Here is an 18,742-nt window from a genome sequence, read left to right as displayed (position 1 = left end):
TACCATAATTACAATGGAAAGTATTTTCGTAACAATTTTCGTTGCAAAATTGTCATGAATGGCTTTTCCATAGCAATATCGGTAACAATATTACCAACGGATTTCGAGTCGGTAACAATTTCCGTAGCAATTCTCATGTTCGCTACCGAAAATTAATTCTGTAGAAAATATGGTAGCAAAGTAGCTATGGAACGGCATTCCATAACACGATCCGTTGCAGAGTTACAACGGAAATACGTTCCATAACAACCTTCCGTTGCAACTTCGGTTTTTTCTTGTAGTGCTTTGAAAGTAAATGAAAAACTCTACAAGGTATCGGTTAGTCATGATTTGTTGTATAGATACAAATGTTGTTCAATTAAGGAAGAGCATGAACGGAAAGTAGAGGTTATAGAAATGAGGATGTTACTGCAGAATTATGGTAAAACTTTATTGTATAGAGTACCAAATAACGATTTTAGAAATTCGTTAGGAGTGACATTGATTTCTATAAATCAAGGAAGGAAGATTGTGGTTCGGACATGTATAGAGGAGACAACCAACACCCGTAACAACGAGGGTGGATAGAATCGTTGTTACCGAAGCAAGGAAGAGAGGACATCCGAGGAAGAAGTGAGAAGATAATGTGAAGTTAGACTTGAAAGAGTTAACTTTTACGGAAGACATGTTTTTTGATAGGAAGACATGTTCTCTCATTGGAAGACATGGAGGCTAGTATCAGACTAACGCAGTGTGATAGAAATAAAATAGGTACTAGATTTTCCTTCCCATTGTTTATGCTATAGGTATTAAGCCCCTATCATCTTACATTTATTTGCATGATAGTTCTTGTTTGTATTTACTAGGATCAACCCTTGCCTTTGCATTGCTCCTACAAAAAAAATTTGTTTACGTTTCCCCCCACTTGGCTATTAGTTTAATTTGTTTATATTTATTTTTGCTTCATTATAGATTGACGTTTTAAATGTAGGAATATTATCTTATTTTATTGTATTTCATTTTCTTTTTCTTATTGTTCTTTTTCTTTTCTTTTGGAGATCTTCCGTGGAAATATATCATGCATATTCTTATGGGATTGTGCCTATTTCTATGAAATCGGTGGTATTGTTATTAGTATTGTTATTGTTTGTAATTAAGTAACGTAGAAAAAAAAAGTCATGGGTTTCTAAAACTCTTTGAGATGTTGCCAGTTCCTAAAGGAGATTAATTTTGAAGTATTTGTAAGAATTTTGTATCTTATTTTGTATGAATTTTAAATTTTTTGATATTTATTATTATTTTTTTTAAACAGAAGTGCAAAATTACAATTTTTATCATTTAACACTTTCATTCGACAATCTTATCATATAACATGTTTTCGTTTGGAACCTATAAATTATTATATGATACTTTTATTATTCAGTGCAAAATCATTAAGACGTTTGCCAAACAATCATAACTTATTGAACGACTAAATTAGTATATTGATGGCATAAACGCTATAACAAAATTGGAAAAAGCTTACAAAAGCTGGTGATAATTATCAATCAACAAACAAGTAAACCTAAAAAAAATGCCGTATAAAACAAATTTAAAGTTTTAAAAGGGATATTCTTCTCCAACTAAATTACAAGTCAAATGTCTCCCGTGAATTATTACATGGTCATAACTCACTCTTTTTTCTTTATGATCCATGTCGCCTTCAAGCAGTTGAAATATTGTCTGTGTTTCTTCGCACATGGATTTCTTCCTTTATTTTTAAGAAATAATAAATTGCAAGTTGGCTCTAATGTAATACAATTCCAATCCAGGATAAAATTTTCAAGGCTATCCATGAGCGCTGCAATCAATGCTTTTTACACGACATATAAAACAAACCAAGATCCTCCTTTTTTTGTTCTTTCACTCTTGGATTCATGGAAAATATCTCTCAACTATGTTTTCGGAGTAGTGTTTTTACCAAAAAAAGAAAAAAAGAAAAACAATGATTTATTTATTTTTTAAGAAAAAACACGAGAAACAATTACACAACAATATCTGGACCAAGCATATACTTGCTACCATACCAACTACCGGATATATATTTGGATCAAGAAATTAATTACAAAGTCAACTATGAACACTCCCTACATGATTCAATACCTTATGCCATCACAATCCAATCTTTATCTATCTACTTTTTTCATAAATCACAAGTCAAATGGTTCATTAGGGTTCCATGAAGAAGATAAAGTGAGAAGAACTTTGTTTCCACCATGGCTGTTCATCATACGACTATGAACATCTTCATTATCTTCATCTCTGTAACTTTGCTCATCACTCATGCTCTGTCACTTCCTTTGTGTACAGATTCAAGTAATCAACTTCTCAGAAACCCCATTACGTGTTAGCGAACTTCCAGTTTATAATTTTGTTTATGTTTCTAATGATTCTTGTGTATATATAATAGGTGCTCCACTTAAACCGAAGACTCCTCTGGTTTTCTGTAACTACAATGGCAGTTCATGCTGCGATTCTATACAAGATAAGAATATACAGAAGCAGTTTGAATCGATGAATGTATCTCAACCTGCTTGTGCTTCTCTTCTCAAATCCATCCTCTGTTCTGTAAGTTTCTTGGTTATAACGACTTGAAGGTTTGGATTTTAAGCAAGTTTTGGGGTTTATGTATCAAGAAAAACTTGAATGTTTCCATTTTTCAGAGATGCGATCCATTTTCAGCAGAGCTTTTCACCATTAAAACCGTTCCTCGACAAGTTCCTGTGCTCTGCAACTCTACAGTTTCATCAAACTCATCACAAACCAACCAAGCTAATAACAATTTCTGTGAAAAAGTATGGGATACCTGTCAGAATGTATCCGTAAGAAATTCACCATTTTCGCCATTGTTACAAGGTCAAGCTCCAACACCAGCGAATTCAAGCAACAAGCTCACTGACATCTGGCAATCAAGATCGGATTTTTGTAACGTAGTTGGAGGACCTTCACTCGAAGATTCCGTCTGCTTCAATGGGGAAAAAGTCCAACTAAACATAACTACAAACAGCACCAAAGCTCCTCCAACTGGCATGTGTTTGGAGAAAATCGGAAACGGTTCATACCTTGACATGGCGGGTCACACCGACGGGTCGAACCGGGCTTTCTTCTCCAACCAAAAAGGCCAAATTTGGTTAGTCACAGTTCCTGAAATCGGGTCTGGACGTAGGTTGGATCTTGATGAGTCCAATCCGTTTCTTGATTTGACAGATGAGGTTTACTTCGATACACAATTCGGGTTGATGTCGATAGCTTTGCATCCAAATTTCGCTCAAAATGGAAGGTTATTTGCTTCTTTCAACTGTGACAAATCGAAAAATCCAAGTTGCTCCGGAAGGTGTGCCTGTAACTCCGATGTAAAATGCGACCCTTCAAAGCTACCTGCGGATGACGCCGCCGAGCCTTGCCGGTATCAAACCGTTGTGGCAGAATACACCGTTAATGGGACATCATCCTCACGGGCATCTGTAGTAAGTTTTCGATCACATAGATGGGAAGAGAAATTTTTAGGTGTTTCTTATATTTGGAGTCTGTTTTTTCTGCAGATTCCGGTGGCTTCGCCGGTGGAAACGAGGAGGATATTCACGATGGGTCTTCCGTTCACGTCTCACCATGGTGGGCAGATTCTTTTTGGACCAGACGATGGTTACTTGTACTTCATGATGGGAGATGGTGGAGGAGGTGATCCTTACAATTTTGCACAGAACAAGAAGTCGTTACTTGGGAAGATTATGAGATTTGATGTCGATAAAATACCCAGTAAGTTTGAGAAAGAAGACGCATTTGACTTTTGAAGTCAACAGCGCTGAATTTCAATTTCAAATTTTAGTCGAACTGTTGGACATATTTTATAAATTCTTAGAGGGAATATTAGATTTTCATAAACGGTCTGCAAAGAAGAAAAAGTTGTGTCCAATTTGATAATAAAACCAACATAAACTTTGAATCTTGAAGCTTTTGGTTTGACCTAAAGAAGTCAAATCTGTATTTATCAAAATTTGAACTCTGAAGGCTAACTCTAAACCCAGGTGAATCGGAAATTACAAGTTTGGGATTATGGGGAAACTATTCAATCCCAAGAGACAATCCGTATCTTGAAGATAAAGATTTGCTGCCAGAAATCTGGGCTTTAGGGTTTAGTAATCCATGGCGATGCAGCTTTGACGCAGAAAGACCTTCGTATTTCATGTGTGGAGACGTGGGCCTGGTACTACATATTTACATTTAACATTCTCCTTCGACTATTGAAACTACGTTTATATTGTTTATAAATTATAAACCTGTTAACGTTTTTCATCTGTTACTAGAACGAATACGAAGAGGTGGATATGATCACAAGAAATGGCAACTATGGGTGGCGGGTTTACGAGGGACCCACCATTTACACTCCTGAAAAAAGTCCCGGAGGAAACACGTCGGTGACATCTATAAACCCTGTTTTTCCGGTGATGGGATACAAACACTCTGATATAAACAAGAACGAAGGTTCGGCTTCAATCACCGGAGGGTTTTTCTATCGGTCCACAACCGACCCATGCTTGCATGGAAGGTAAACAAGTCAAGATCCTTATTTCCATAAACACAAAATCATATCCTTTCAACAATCTCTATAGATTGTTGGAAGTATTATTGGACAGATTCTTATGCTCCTATTCATATCACATGATGTGAGAAAATTCATGAAACGTGTATAAAGAATTTGACCATGCAAAACTAAGATTTATAAAATGATCATGACATCCCAAGAGGTGACAGGGGAAACTTTATGGAAATTTTATAGCTATGAGGAATGTGAACAACAATATGGAAATGAGGTGGCAGGGGAAAAAGACTAAAAAAAAGAAAGAAAAAAATAACATTTTTTTAAAAAAAATGCAATTCGGCAGTGGCTTATGTGGATTCGCAGAAAGGTCTTCTACACATCTGTTCTTCATCACACACCTCTGAGGAACTGTTCTTTGACTAACCATGACAAAAAATGGGATTTCCTAACTTCTTATCAATTAAAGTAGGATACACTTAAAAAACATATAATTGATTCAAGAAAGATAATGGTACTAAAAAAACAATCTGTAACAACAATCTTTCTTCAATCATTCGATTGTTTATGTTCCGGCTTTCGTTCGATTGTTCATGTTCCGGCTTTCGTTCCGCAGCGTCCCCCCAAACGACCTAAGCCGTTCACACTTCCGTGCCAAGCAAGTAGGAACCAGATTTTTTTTTGTGTGATTTTACAATATTACCCCTGTCATCTCAATTCCTCAGAGATAGTGGAGGTTTAAGGCTTCCACAGACCCACCACTACGAGAAGTCATGGTCATTTTACAAAACATGTTTTTTCATGGTTAAAATCTTCAAACAACCCTTTTCCTATGGTCATTTCATGAATTTTCTCATACAATATTTGTGGCACAGAAAAGTTACATTATTTTGGAATTTTTTTTGATAAAGTCTCAAAATCTTTTTTTAACAAAAAAAAATCATATTATTTTGAGAAAATCACATAATCTCTTATTTCTTGTTCAAAAAAAGGTTTTGTTAATTTAGACAAAATTCTAAATAATCGGGATTTTTCTGTTCAATTTTTTTTAGGATTTTATAAAAAAAAAATCCTAAAATAATGAAACGTTTCTACGTAAACTCAGTTCAGTTGTTGAAAGAATAACCTTTTACAGAAATATTGTTTGTGTATATGATAAATAATATTGAATGTTGGTAATATGTAGTTACTTATACGGAGATCTATACGCACATGAGATGTGGGCAGGCGTCGAAACGCCTGTAAATAGTGGAATTTTTACGGTAAACAATATCTCATTCACATGTGCAAAGGATTCTCCAGAACCATGTATCCTTGTCCCGGGCAGTTCTCTTCCTGCCCTAGGTTACCTGTTTTCATTCGGGCAGGATAACAACAAGGACATATATCTATTATCAAGCAGCGGTGTGTATAGAGTTGTTCCTCCAAGCCGTTGTGGTTACACTTGCGAGTATGAAACTCCAACCACGGGTCCCACCACCGGTCCAGTGACACCCACTCGCAATTCAAGTGCAAACATATTGAAGAATTCTTTCAAGAGTCTCTTTGTGCTTCTCTTGTTTTCCCTTGTGTTGGTCTACTCCACTCCATAATAACTTGAGATTACAAGTTTAGTTCGAGTCTTTACACTTATGTAATATTGATGTCTTCAAGTATTATTTCTTAATGACATGGAAAAACATTTCTATCCGGTTTTGAACCTTATATATACTAGTATGGTTTTGGAACTATAATAGTCTGAGATTTGTATTTGTAACTCATAGATTGTTGTATACTTGATTTACATATCATATAAACAATTTTGTAGAAACCTTCCATAATAAACAGTAAAAGGGAATCAGCAGACAGATAACAATAATAGATGATGAATGAGGGAATGGAAAATATGTGGTCATAGATTAAAGTCCAACAAAATCTTTTTTTTTTTCCACCAGTTCTACAGTAAATTACATTACAATGACCCACACCCCAAGGATTCCAGTTGTATCAAAACTTCCCCATTATATAAAACCCCCATCTGAGAAAGAAAGGGGAAAGGGAGATAAAGAAACAAAATAATCAAAGAATCTCAAAAGGGAAAGAGAGCTATCTTGATTGGGCCCACTACATTCCTCCTATTCACCGAAAATTTATAGGTGTCATCTCATGTTGCAGCATTCAGGGCGTCCATGGCGTTGTAGCTTGTTCCACATGCACATCATTTGTCTAGGAGACTGATAATGAGCTGTATAATACTCCTCAATGCAACCAAACTGACAAAACTTCAAACTGTGCACATATTCTACACGTTTTTTTGTGCTATTAAACTGCTCTACCCACATTCCCATACTCACATCTTCCATCTTGAACAGCTTCAATTTATGCTTCTCAAACTCCATTGCAATAAACTCTGCAACATCTGATGATAGAATGTACCCTGGACCATTTGCATATGGTGGATAATCCTCTTCCGGCCATTCCTGATATTAAAATAAAAAAAAAAAATACATACATACAAATTGAAACACAAAAGTTTTGGAATATAGAAGGAATGGAATCGGTCGACGGAATCGGAATCTTGAATGGAATGGAATTGGTACCTCATATGTGACAGACCATTTGCCATATCTTAGAGGTTTATGATAGTAATTGATGTTTCCTACATATAGGCTTTTCCCATCTCCTATTTTATTTGCTTCATTAAGAACAGCATCAACTCTAACAAATGTGTCATCATCACACTTCATGATATATTTGGCTGATGCAGTTCGAACCTGAATTAAAAATTAAAATAACATCCAAATTTTAGTGTGGGGTCCAACATTTTCTCATGAAAAGAGCTTTAAGAGTCTACAACATATATAGAGACAGATAGAAGTAGAACTAACCCCATATTCACATATAGCAACAGTTTTCAAGACAACAAGGTCATAATTGTCCATGTAAGGCACAATGACAATATCACCAAAGAAATCTGCTTCTTTCTTCAATTCATAGTTCACTTCTTTTCTTGCATGCTGACATGAAGAACAAATTGTGTAAAGTTGATGTGTAAAGCTAAAGTAAGAATTTTGATAAGCATGTGTTAAGTGTTTTACTTACTAATGCAACAAAGAAACGGGCGACAACATGTGAAGATTTAATAAGATTATGTTGCATCCAAGATTTTCTAACAGCCATTCTTTCAGCAAAATGATTTCCTGCTGAAAGAATACCAATGAAGAGATCAATGGGTTCATTTGGAAGAGGTGGAGCTTTCCATTTATCTGACATTTCTAAGTGTCTTTGAGGGGCAAAACTGGGATGTGCTGAGGGTAATGATGCAGCAAATACAGCAGTCACATCAATATCTCCATTCAAAGCCAATCCAGTGGCGTCTTCCAATGCAAAACCCTGATAGAAAGTGGAAAGTATAAGAGAATTGTTTATCAAAATGACGAAAATAGCCCAAAGTGTACTACTAACTAGTAACTACTTACAGTTCTATATGGGAATGAAGTAATGTGTCTTCCATCAACGTTTACATGATAACCCTCTAATCCTGCACTGAGAGTTAATACGAATAGCTTCCCTTCTGCAAAAGGGTAAGGCCAGTCAAAAGTCACCTTCTTTGTTCGACCTATGAGCCTGTTCAACCACCAGCTTGATTTTGACTCCTCTGAGTGATCATCATCATCACGGATCCACTTCTCACATTTCACTTGACCATCAACTAGAAAGAACCCAAAAAAATTAGGTAATGAAATCGGAAGATGGTTTGAAGGTTAATTAAGTTAGGTCTGGAATTCAATTGGGATTTAGGACTTACCGGTTTCTTCATCAGCTCTGGATTTCCATCCTTCACAACGATGAGCAGATCCCCATTGCATTCGATAACATGTATTCTGTTCAATCACAGGCTTTCCGCTCCAATCGCCTTTTAACCTAGGGTTAAAATGCAAAATCCTTGGTGGGTCTTCACCATCGACGGTTTTTAAGCCCTGTAACTCCATCATGAACTGCGAAACCATCAAATACTGTCCGGATTTCAACAACGAAATCTTTGGGTCCTGCTCAGGATGAGCTTCTCGAGGTCGACCCACAAGAGTTATATGTGATCCCAATGTCATTCCGCAAGGGAGCACAATGATGCTTCCTTTTTCGCGGAAAAGAGACCCTGATAGTGTGATCGAATTAGGGCAACTCTCTCTGGTTTTGTTTTTCACACCGTTGATGGTGATGTTTTCCGAGGGTAATTTAAGTTTACCCGATTCGAGTTCTTCCCAGTACTTCTTCCCTACTGAAAAAGCTTCCGTTGCAGATTTTTGAATGCCCCCAAATCCATCTTTTGGTTCGCCGTTCAAACTATTGATGTCGAAATTCAACGTGGATAAAGCTTTGAACTCACGGATTTTTCGAGAATGCCTGGAACTAACAGGGATTTTGGCAGCGATTTGAGGGAGATTTAGAGGGCGAATCGGGGCTTCTTTTTCTTGTAATTCTTCTTCACTGTCTAGGGCGTAGGGTTTTTTGGAAAATTTGTCAGAGAAGAAGAAAACACTAGACTCGTCTTCTTGACTAACTATTTTCGACACAAAGGGAACTTCTAGACCAACCATGAGCAGATACAAAAATCCTAAACCGATCAGAAACTGAATCGATCTTTTCTGTTTTAAAGACATGAACCAGTCTAATTTAGTTCGCTTCATGTCCAAGTTCTTCCGATTACCCAAAACTCAGAAAGAATTTGAACAAGAAACAAACACCCACAACTCAGAAAACCCTAACGGTAATATGATTTCTTGTAATCATGAAAAAGACTCGAACCCAGTTTCAAAATTGAACTTGATTTCTACAATACCTGGCCCCCCACTCCCCAAATTGAAGATGAAACACACCTCAGAGAGAGAAACGAAGAGGGCGTTACCCCACGGACGCGTTTTGATGGTGGAGATGTAGAGAGAGGGGTTGTAATGTGTGTTTGTGTGTGAGAGAGAATGTGTGGAAGGGTGGAGGAAAGCTTTAACACTTCACAGGTCGGTCGCCTGCCTGGAACAAACAAAAGTTCAATTTATTCTCCATCAATTCAAATTTAATTCAAAAAGGATACCGTTTTTAGTTTTTGTTATTTTCATTAGTTTATTTCGTTTCGATTTTAATTTTATCAAATTTATTCCATTTATATCAAATTCATAAAATTATTATTTTTCATTTTATAGAAAAATTATTTGTTAAACATCTTAAAGTGTAATTATCTTAAGGAAATAAACAATGAAGTACTAAAACCTTTTAATGCGAGAATAAAACCATAAGAAATTATGTCGATATGTGTTTGTTCTTATCGATAGGTATTAATATATAAATACAAACAAATAGCAAAATAGTTATATATTTTTTATATTATAAAATAACAAAAAATTCTTGAATATAAAAATAATAGGGAGAATTTCATATATGCCCTTCTTAAATATCAAAATATCATATTTACCCAACTTAATTTCTAAATATCATATTTACCCTTTATAAAATTTCTAAATATCATATTTACCATTCATAAAATTTTAAAATATCATATATATCCTTTTTAAACATTAAAATATCATATATGTCATTCTTAAATATCAAAATATCGTATATGTCATTGTTAAACATCAAAATGTCAATGATAATATCTAAAATATTTTTCATCTACAACATGATAATAATCAACAACAACAAAAACAAAACAATCAAAATATACATTTCATTGAGAGGGTTGAAGATGAATTTTTTTTGTTTGTCAAAGAGGCGACATCCCAACAATTTAGAAGTTCACATTCCATTATCATAGACATAAGGATAATATGGTTAAAATTTTTAACTATTATAATAATTCTAAGGTATAAAAATGATTATACAATATTAAAAAGCATTATAAAAAATGATTTGGGCAAATATGATATTTTGAAGGTTTATGAAGGGTAAATATGATATTGAGAAATTAAGCTGGGCAAATATGATATTTTGAGGTTTTAAGAGGGGCATATATGAAATTCTCCCAAAATAATAAAAGGCATGATCCAAACAGTGCGTATCAACTCGTTCAAGGTTCATATGAAAAGTTAATCGTAAAAAATTTAAAAATATTGTAGACATGATAAAGTATTAACATTAAGTTTTTTGTATGAAACTACAGACATTAAATCAGACTGTTTCAAGATACAAAATCTCGATATAAAAACATGTTTTTGTAGGGTTTCAAATAAAAGTTAGATACCCTCAAAGTACAAATCCTTGTCCATAATTGTACAATTAGATTTCTTATTAGCCACAAGAATATGTCATTATTTGTTGCAAATTAGACATATATTATATATTATAGATACCTCTTAAATATTAAGGAATAGTATGATTATAATTTTGGATCTTATATTTTTTTTTATTTGTATTAGTTATAATTTTGGTCCAGTTTTGGTTCTTATAGTTGTTAATTTGTGTTAATTATAATTTTAGTCCATATAGTTTTAGTTTCAATAATTGAAGTTTTATCTCTATAATTTATAAATTAAATTAGTTATAGTTTTCTCTATAGTACAAGAATAGTCTCTATGTAATAGAAATATCACATAAATGGTATAATTGCCATATTATATAAATGGCCCATATATATATATATATATATATATATATATATATATATATTAAAGAGAGAGATGTAGAGATAGAAATGTAGAGATGGAAAGGGGAAAAGAGATAAAGATAGAGATGTAGAGAGTTAGTGGAAGAGAGACAAAGAAGGAGAAAGAGATAGAGCTAGAGATGTATATATATATATAGAGAGAGAGAGAGCTACAAATATAGAGAGGGGGAGAGATAGAGCTAGAGATATTGAGAGAGTGGTAGAGACATGGGAAGAAATAAATATATAGAAAAACAGAAAGAGATTGAGTATGAAATATGAGTCATTGAATGAGTGTGTGTGTGTGTGTGAGAGAGAGAGAGAGAGAAAGAGAAAGAGAGAGAGAGAGAGAGAGGGAGAGAGAGAGAGAGAGAGAAAGGGAGAATAAGGATATAGAGATATAGAGGGATATAGAGCATGAGTATATAGATACCGAAAGATAGGTTGTACATATAAGTGTGAGAGAGAGAGAGGAGTAGAGAAAATGAGAAGAAATATACAAGTATAAAGAATGAGTAATGAAATATGAGTATCTTGTGAAAATATTATGGCAGCTTGAGTAGTTGTAAGTCCGTTATTACTCTAATTAAAGAAAATAGTTAAGTTATAATTATTATGTGAATTGGAATAAGGATTACTCACTAAGCTCTTTGTAGTTTATCCTCTTTGGGATGTGTGTTTTGCAGGTAAATTTATATAAGCAAGGAAAGAAGTAAAGATATTGTAATACCTAGCTTGGATCATTATATTTATTTTCTTTGAACCAATCATATTGATAACTACTTGTACTGGATTGTTAATGTAAGCGTACACCAATGCGTTTTTTTTTAAATAAAAAGTGAATTTTTTTGGGTGTACCATGTGCTAAAAATTCGGGTGTAACAAGAATTGTCCATGGGGAGAGATCAAAATGTCAATTTGTTTTGAATCCATGGTTGGCAGAGCATAGCTCACAAATGGAACATAGTGAAAGTTGTAAGTACGACCTTCAGGGAAGTATGGAGAGATGTCGAATAGTGGATTCATATTTTCCTTGATTGCTTGAATAAAAATACTCTCTTGGATTGCTTTGTCAAACTATTATTGAGACAAACCCTCAGTCCGTTTAAGCAGCTTCATTGGGCTAATATACTCAATCTCTATGCCTTTTCCTTTGCCCTTGATAGGTGCTCTTGGAATTGAGATATTGATATCTTATTGGAGAGTAGGAGTCACTATCACTTCCAAAATGTTTGTCACCAATTTCAAAGTATGCAATCCATCATCGCTTTCCATTGGAGAGCCTTCATCTATTTGAAAGATGAGAGGATGAGGGATCATAATTTCCTTCGGTTGAGTAGCTCGGAAGACATCAAATTTGAGTTGAGTTTTAATCTTGGCCTCTTGGATTATTTTTTTTACTAAGGCAATGAGTGTAAATGGGCATGTTAGCCACTTCGCTTTCTCTTCCTAAAAAATGAACTTTTGGAGGGAGGTTGTTCAGCATTGACAATTTGCATGTCTTCGTTGCGTGCCTATTCATCCAAGGTTTCGTCTTTGAGTTTAAACTAATTACTCCATTTCCATCCGCTATTAACTCCTTCTCCTCCTCTTGCATCGAACGACCTGACCTTTGGTGCAAGCTCTACTTGTTCCTTTAGATCTCCAAACTTCTAAAAAAACATTTTGAAAGCTTACATTGACAATCTTGGTGAGATTATCATAAGCTTTGATGGTGGGAGCTTGCTTCTTGAGAGAATCCAAAAGTTTCCTCGAAAATTAACAAGACTTAATCAAATTTGTAATTCAAAATGTCCACAAAGTGTTGGCCTGAACGAATTACTTTTATCAGAACCTGTTGAATCACAAGGCTCATTTTATCCTTCGCCTTGATCTCTTTCTCCAACCTCTGAATTTGCTTCTCATCACGAACAAAGTATGCTTAATTAATTTTTTGGTAGCAGAGATCATGTTTCCAATGACTTTTAGCATCCATTCAACAATTTCGATGTGTTGCTGGAGATTTTCTTTGTAGTGTTCCTCAGATTCCTCCATATAATGTTTCAAATGAAGAGAGATCAACCCATCTAACTATTTTTCACGGTCTTGAATCGAAGGAGTGGCAAACTTAATCTTGGAAATAGATTTGAGGACTAGATCCATTTTAGTATCAAGTGGGCCAACTTTAGCATTTACACATTCGTTCTTTGTATCAAATTCGTCAACTTTTTCTTTCATCTCATGAATGGAAAAATGATCGCCAATGAGCTCGTATGAGGATCCAATATCCGAGCTAGGGTCCTCTTTATGTTCAGCATCCATATCATTATCTTTTTTTACTATTATTCTCATCATCATCATCATAAGCGTCATCACCTCCATCTTCCATTTCTTCCGAGGAAGATTGCAAATTAAATGCATCTTGTGGTTTGGAAAATGTCGGCATCATGAACTTAATCACCTCTATGGGTCTCTAAATACCGGTGATAACCATGTCAACTTCTTCAAAGAGAATTTCAACACTTGATTTATGTTCTTCATCAATAGGGACATGAAGATCCTATGAAACCTTGTTTGCTTCAGGTACATCTCCATCTTTTTGGTCTGCATCCAAAGGTGGATCATCCGAAATATGAGTTGATTCGGGAACATCACCTTCAGTAACATTCCGAGGAGGATCATCTAATAATACAAAGGTCTCAAGAACATCTACACTCATTTTCTTGGTAACATCATCCTAAGAATCATCCAAAAAATTAGGAACATCATGTGGCTTTGGAGAACTTCTTATTTGCTTCATCTAGAACTATGTTTTCGTGATCATAGTTGAAGTCTCTTGGAGTAGAGTGAGTTGCTCGAAATCTTCTGCTAATTAGAAAAGTTGTGATTTATTGCATAGATTTTTTTCGAATGCTTGGTTTGAATCTTGTGAATAAGAGAATATTATGTTTGAAAAATAGTAGCACCCGAACGTCCTTTATCTGTGGTGGATATCGGTTTAGTTGGGGCATTTGAGATTAAATGGACTGTCCCAACTTTGACTTGTATTGGATTTCCAATAGGGTTTGGAAATTGTGTTTGTGTAGAAGGAAAGGGTTTCAAGATGACTTGTGTGTGTGTTCCAGGGGGCTCCAAGGACTTTTATTCAATACCGAAACCAACCTATTGGGAGGATGGGGTAGATTATGAGCAGACTCCCCGTGAGTGTGTGCAAGTGATGATGAGACTCCGAAGGGTACTTCAAATGAATGGACATGTGGGGTTGTCTGACACTCAGATTCAGGTCATTTATCGATATGTGATTCCTTTTGAGAGGAATGGATATTTTTGGATCTCTTTATGGCTTTGTCTTTAAAGGGAGATTAAGGTCTCTCTTTAGACTTCATCTTAATTCTACCACCAGTTGGAGTTGGTTTCTTCACTTCCGAGGGTTGAACATCCGAGGACTAGGTAGGAATTAGTGGGCCAACTAATTTTGAATCTTGTAGATGTTTGGGTTTGAAAGGAGAGTGGGAAGGAAGAGCATCCAACATGTGTTGAGGAAAAGCATTGAATGGGACCAAAAGAACATTGATTCGGAAGTTTGTATATCTTAATAACTTTAAAGGAGAGGTATACCTCATTAAGTGATGTGTTGATCGAAACTAATTTGTGCTTCCATGCATACAATTTTTGAAGAGTGGGAGCCCATAATCTCGGACTAGGTATCTCGTTCTTCTTCCGATGTTGAGTGATTTTCAAAAAGTCACTCCACATGACTTTAGGAAGATCAACGATATTGTTTTACCTTGTGTAGATGTTGTAGACCATATACAACCAATCCTTTCACATAGAGTCAGAGCCGCCATGTTTTCTTGCAATTCCCTTCGTAATGATGTGCATAAGAATGGTCCGGATTCCAGGAACAAATAATTTCTTGAATTTTTTGGGCACATGCACTGCTTTGAAACCGATCTATGTCAGAAAATTTTGAAATTGATCAGTTGTGGGTTCTTCAACAACGAACCTTTATGGATTTGGCTCGATCCCAACTACTTTGAAAATCAGTTCCTTTGTAACATCAACAATTTTGTCATCATTGGTGATGTAAACTTCAATTTGATCATATAAATGCGAATTCTTTTAAAGGCTTTAAAAAGGAGACAAAGAGGGAACTCAGGGTTAGGTTCTTTAGTGAGAGGAATTGCAATGAGATGAAGAAAGAGAAACTCAATCATGACTCGAATAGATTTATTGTAGCACGTGGCGTTCAAGGAGAAAAGTTGAGTTGTATCCCTGATGATGGTCTTAGATAATGAAGAATCGGCGGGACCTTTTGATGATTTCTTCTTTGAAGGAGATTTTGCTGATTTGGGCGCCATTGATGAAAGAAAAGATTTTGAGAAAAATAGAGTACAAAGAAAAATTTATAGGGCTTGAAGGATAGTAATAGAGCATAAAGAGGGAACAATTTATTTTGAAATCAATTTATAGTATGGGTTTGTTTTGGGTCAGGTCGAAGAAACAAGAATGACACCCAATTTGAAATGGTTTGCATTGAATGTGGGGTACTGAATTACTCGTCTTATGTGACAGTTAACCCAAATTGATGTGACATTTGTTTGCTTAAAAAGAGTAATTGTTGATTCACCTTCAAAAACAAAGACTATCATTATCTCATTATGTAACACCGAAATTTTCAAAACAAATTTTTCATTTAAAATCGTTTATCTATTTAACACTTTTCACAAAAAATCTCCATTTTGTTTAGTTTACAATACATGACTCTTTTGTCCAATCAAATAATAAACCAGGATCCTCAAAATAAACGCTTCCTCTAGTGTGTACAATCGAACTGGTGCCGTCCCGTGATACTGTGATAACCTGAAACACGTAACACAAAACACTATAAGCACAAACCTTAGTGAGTTCCCCAAAATACCACTCTAACACATATTAGCCACTTCGAGGCTATAACTCTGTTGACCCTCCGGTCAGTGTGTCTTAGTGGGACCCTCCAGTCCCAGCTCTCTGTGGGCCCTCTGGCCCTAACTCTATGGACCCAAGGGTCCTAACTCTGAATCATGCATACCACATATCACAATAAATCTCAACATATAAATAGCATACGAATATACTGGCACATAATACGAAAAACACCACATATAGCACATATTAGCCACTCGAGGCTATAACTGTATGGGCCCTTGGGCCCTAACTCTGCGGACCCTCTGGTCCTAACTCTATGGACCTTCTAGTCCTATCTCTGATATACACACAACATAAATCACATAGAAATAATGCGGTGCCACACATCACATACAATATCTCTGTCACATAACTACATTACCACTCTAGGTAAAGTATAGTGAGAAGACTCACCTCGGGTATCTCGGTAAATCTCTGACTCGGTAAACGCTGGCCTAGCCTCCGCCTAATCATATGAAATAAATACCCTTAATAAAATTCTCAAAGGCTAGACTATGTCCTCTTATGACACTCTCAGAAGGGTAAAAGACCATTTTACCCCTCTCATAGCTCAAAGGCCCCACAATAGACAATACCTTAAAAGTCAACCAAAAGTCAACTCTCCGGGTTACGCTGCGCGTACCAGATGTGTATGCTGAGCGTACCCGGCTGCACCTCAGAATCGGGGAGCGCCTCCCAGTACGCAGCGCGTACTAGGAATTACGCTCGGCGTACTCCCCTGCTTCAGCCCTTTTTCTCTTGAGGTCTTAAACAGTTAAGACCTACATCCATATTTTAGATCTGACCCCTTCTAAGCCCCTTAATCCATAAAGTTGATGACTTTAAGCCTTTGCATGGCTGAACAAGTCACTAACTCTCAAAATGATCCAACCTTCAACTCTAGAAGGCTTAAAACACATGCATGACTCCAAAGTAACATCCAAGATGGGAACTTTATGGCTCTACATCACTAATAACACTGAAAAGGGACAGATCTCGGACCATGGAGCACTTTACACTCATAAAGTCTCCACCTTTGGGGTTTTTAGCCCTAAAAAGGACACATACAACAACAACCAAAAGAAGAGGCAAGTTTTGAACTTTATACCTCCAAGAGTAGCTCTTTCCTCTGTAGATCTCATATCCAAAATGGCACCTCAAGCTTTAGCCTACAAGATCTCCTTTCCTCCTTCTTCACCAAGTCACTAAAGCACCAACAAGCTCAAATCAACACTCTCACACACTAAGAACGATGGGGCTCTCTTTTAGGGTTTCACTCACTGATATAGAGGCTAAGGAATGAGCCATAACACCCTTTAAATAGTGCACAAGGAGGATTAGGGTTTTTGCACCTGGGCCGGGTACGCCTGGCGTAACTCTAGGTACGCCCAACGTACCTTGGCGACTCCGCGTCCAAATTAAGCGCGTGAGTACGTGCAGCGTACCCATCTGGTACGCCCAACGTACTCACTTGCTACACATCCTCCACTCAAGGACTAAACATGACAATTCAATAAAGAACAAGGATGAAAGAAATGCACCTGAATCTCGGGGTGTTCCAATTCTCCCCCACTAGAACTAGACTTCGCCCTCGAAGTCTCATTCATCGAAAAAATCTGGATGCTGCCCTCGCATCTCCGACTCTGACTCCCAAGTCATCTCAGACCTCTTTCGATGTTGCCACTGAACTAAAACCAAAGGTACCTCTTTGTTCCTCAAAACCTTGATCTTCCGATCTCTCAGCATAATCCAGGCTCGCATCCACCTGAATATCCCCTAATGGCACCACTGCCGACTCATCGGCTATACACTTCCGCAACTGCAACACGTGAAAGGTGTCATGAATCTGACCCAACTCTGCAGGTAGCTCCAAGTGATACGCTACCCTGCCCACCCTTGCGATCACTCTAAACGGTCCAATAAACCGGGGTCCCAGCTTGCCCCTCTTCCTGAATCGGATCACTCCTTTCCAAAGAGATACCTTTAGGAGCACCAAATCACCGACCTAAAATTCGAGCTTGGATCGGCGCCTATCCGCGTAACTCTCTTGGCGACTTTGAGCGGTCAACAACCTCTGCCTGACCTGTTGTATCTGCTCTGACGTCTGAAGCACGATCTCTGTACTTCCCATCACACGTTGCTCTACCTCTCCCCAGCAAATGGGGTCCGATACCCCCTTCCCTACAACAACTCAAAGGGTGGCATACTGATGCACTAATGATGGCTGTTGTTGTAGGAAACTCTGCCAAGGGCAAATACGGGACACAATTTCCCCCCGAAATCTAATACACATGCCCGAAACATACCCTCGAGCGTCTGAATCGTTCGCTCGCTCTGAAGTGTCCACAGACATCACCATGGTAAACTCTAGCTCATTACTCATATTCATCTTCGATATCGAGCACCAGGTCAGCTTTTGGCCCCACATCTGAACCCCCAATGATCACATATAACATGATCCAAAATATCTCACTAACGTCCTCCCCATGACCACTATCACAGCCTAGTGACACGTAATCACGAAATTCCCTTTTCCTCATAAAAATACAATCCAATCGAAGATCGACTCAGCTCTAACCTCTGGCGTCTGTTGCGCCTATTCTCCCGCGCGCCTCGCTGACCCTCCTGACAGAGACGGAGACCCC

General features: G+C 36.8%; 2 protein-coding genes across 2 annotated transcripts; one reads left to right on the top strand and one right to left on the bottom strand.

The window, feature by feature from the left end:
- Positions 1-2,075: 2,075 nt before the first annotated feature.
- Positions 2,076-6,244, top strand: LOC111882160 (HIPL1 protein). Its single transcript, XM_023878517.3, has 7 exons — positions 2,076-2,334; positions 2,429-2,586; positions 2,682-3,485; positions 3,561-3,774; positions 4,044-4,222; positions 4,323-4,564; positions 5,742-6,244. Exons 1-7 carry the CDS (start codon positions 2,235-2,237, stop codon positions 6,145-6,147), a joined length of 2,103 nt encoding a protein of 700 aa, XP_023734285.1. The 5' UTR covers positions 2,076-2,234; the 3' UTR covers positions 6,148-6,244.
- Positions 6,245-6,501: 257 nt separating this feature from the next.
- Positions 6,502-9,564, bottom strand: LOC111882161 (hydroxyproline O-galactosyltransferase GALT6). Its single transcript, XM_023878518.3, has 6 exons — positions 8,343-9,564; positions 8,014-8,246; positions 7,637-7,927; positions 7,423-7,551; positions 7,135-7,308; positions 6,502-7,014 (listed from the first exon to the last, which is right to left on the bottom strand). The coding sequence occupies exons 1-6, from the start codon at positions 9,220-9,222 to the stop codon at positions 6,694-6,696; spliced, it is 2,028 nt and encodes a 675-aa protein (XP_023734286.1). The 5' UTR covers positions 9,223-9,564; the 3' UTR covers positions 6,502-6,693.
- Between the last annotated feature and the right edge of the window lie 9,178 nt (positions 9,565-18,742).

This window comes from Lactuca sativa, chromosome 4 (genome assembly GCF_002870075.4).
Source record: "Lactuca sativa cultivar Salinas chromosome 4, Lsat_Salinas_v11, whole genome shotgun sequence".
Lineage (NCBI taxonomy): Eukaryota > Viridiplantae > Streptophyta > Magnoliopsida > Asterales > Asteraceae > Lactuca > Lactuca sativa.
The sequence above is the reverse complement of the archived record's forward strand: the minus strand, read 5'-3'. Positions and strand labels throughout refer to the sequence as shown.

Coding starts and splice junctions, on each gene's coding strand:
- LOC111882160 (XM_023878517.3), top strand. CDS start 2,235: ATGGCTGTTCATCATACGACTATGAACATCTTCATTATCTTCATCTCT. Junction 3,486..3,560: donor CATCCTCACGGGCATCTGTA/GTAAGTTTTCGA, acceptor TTTTTTCTGCAG/ATTCCGGTGGCTTCGCCGGT. Junction 3,775..4,043: donor TGATGTCGATAAAATACCCA/GTAAGTTTGAGA, acceptor CTCTAAACCCAG/GTGAATCGGAAATTACAAGT.
- LOC111882161 (XM_023878518.3), bottom strand. CDS start 9,222: ATGAAGCGAACTAAATTAGACTGGTTCATGTCTTTAAAACAGAAAAGA. Junction 8,247..8,342: donor CAGAGCTGATGAAGAAACCG/GTAAGTCCTAAA, acceptor GGTTCTTTCTAG/TTGATGGTCAAGTGAAATGT. Junction 7,552..7,636: donor CCCGTTTCTTTGTTGCATTA/GTAAGTAAAACA, acceptor TCTTCATGTCAG/CATGCAAGAAAAGAAGTGAA.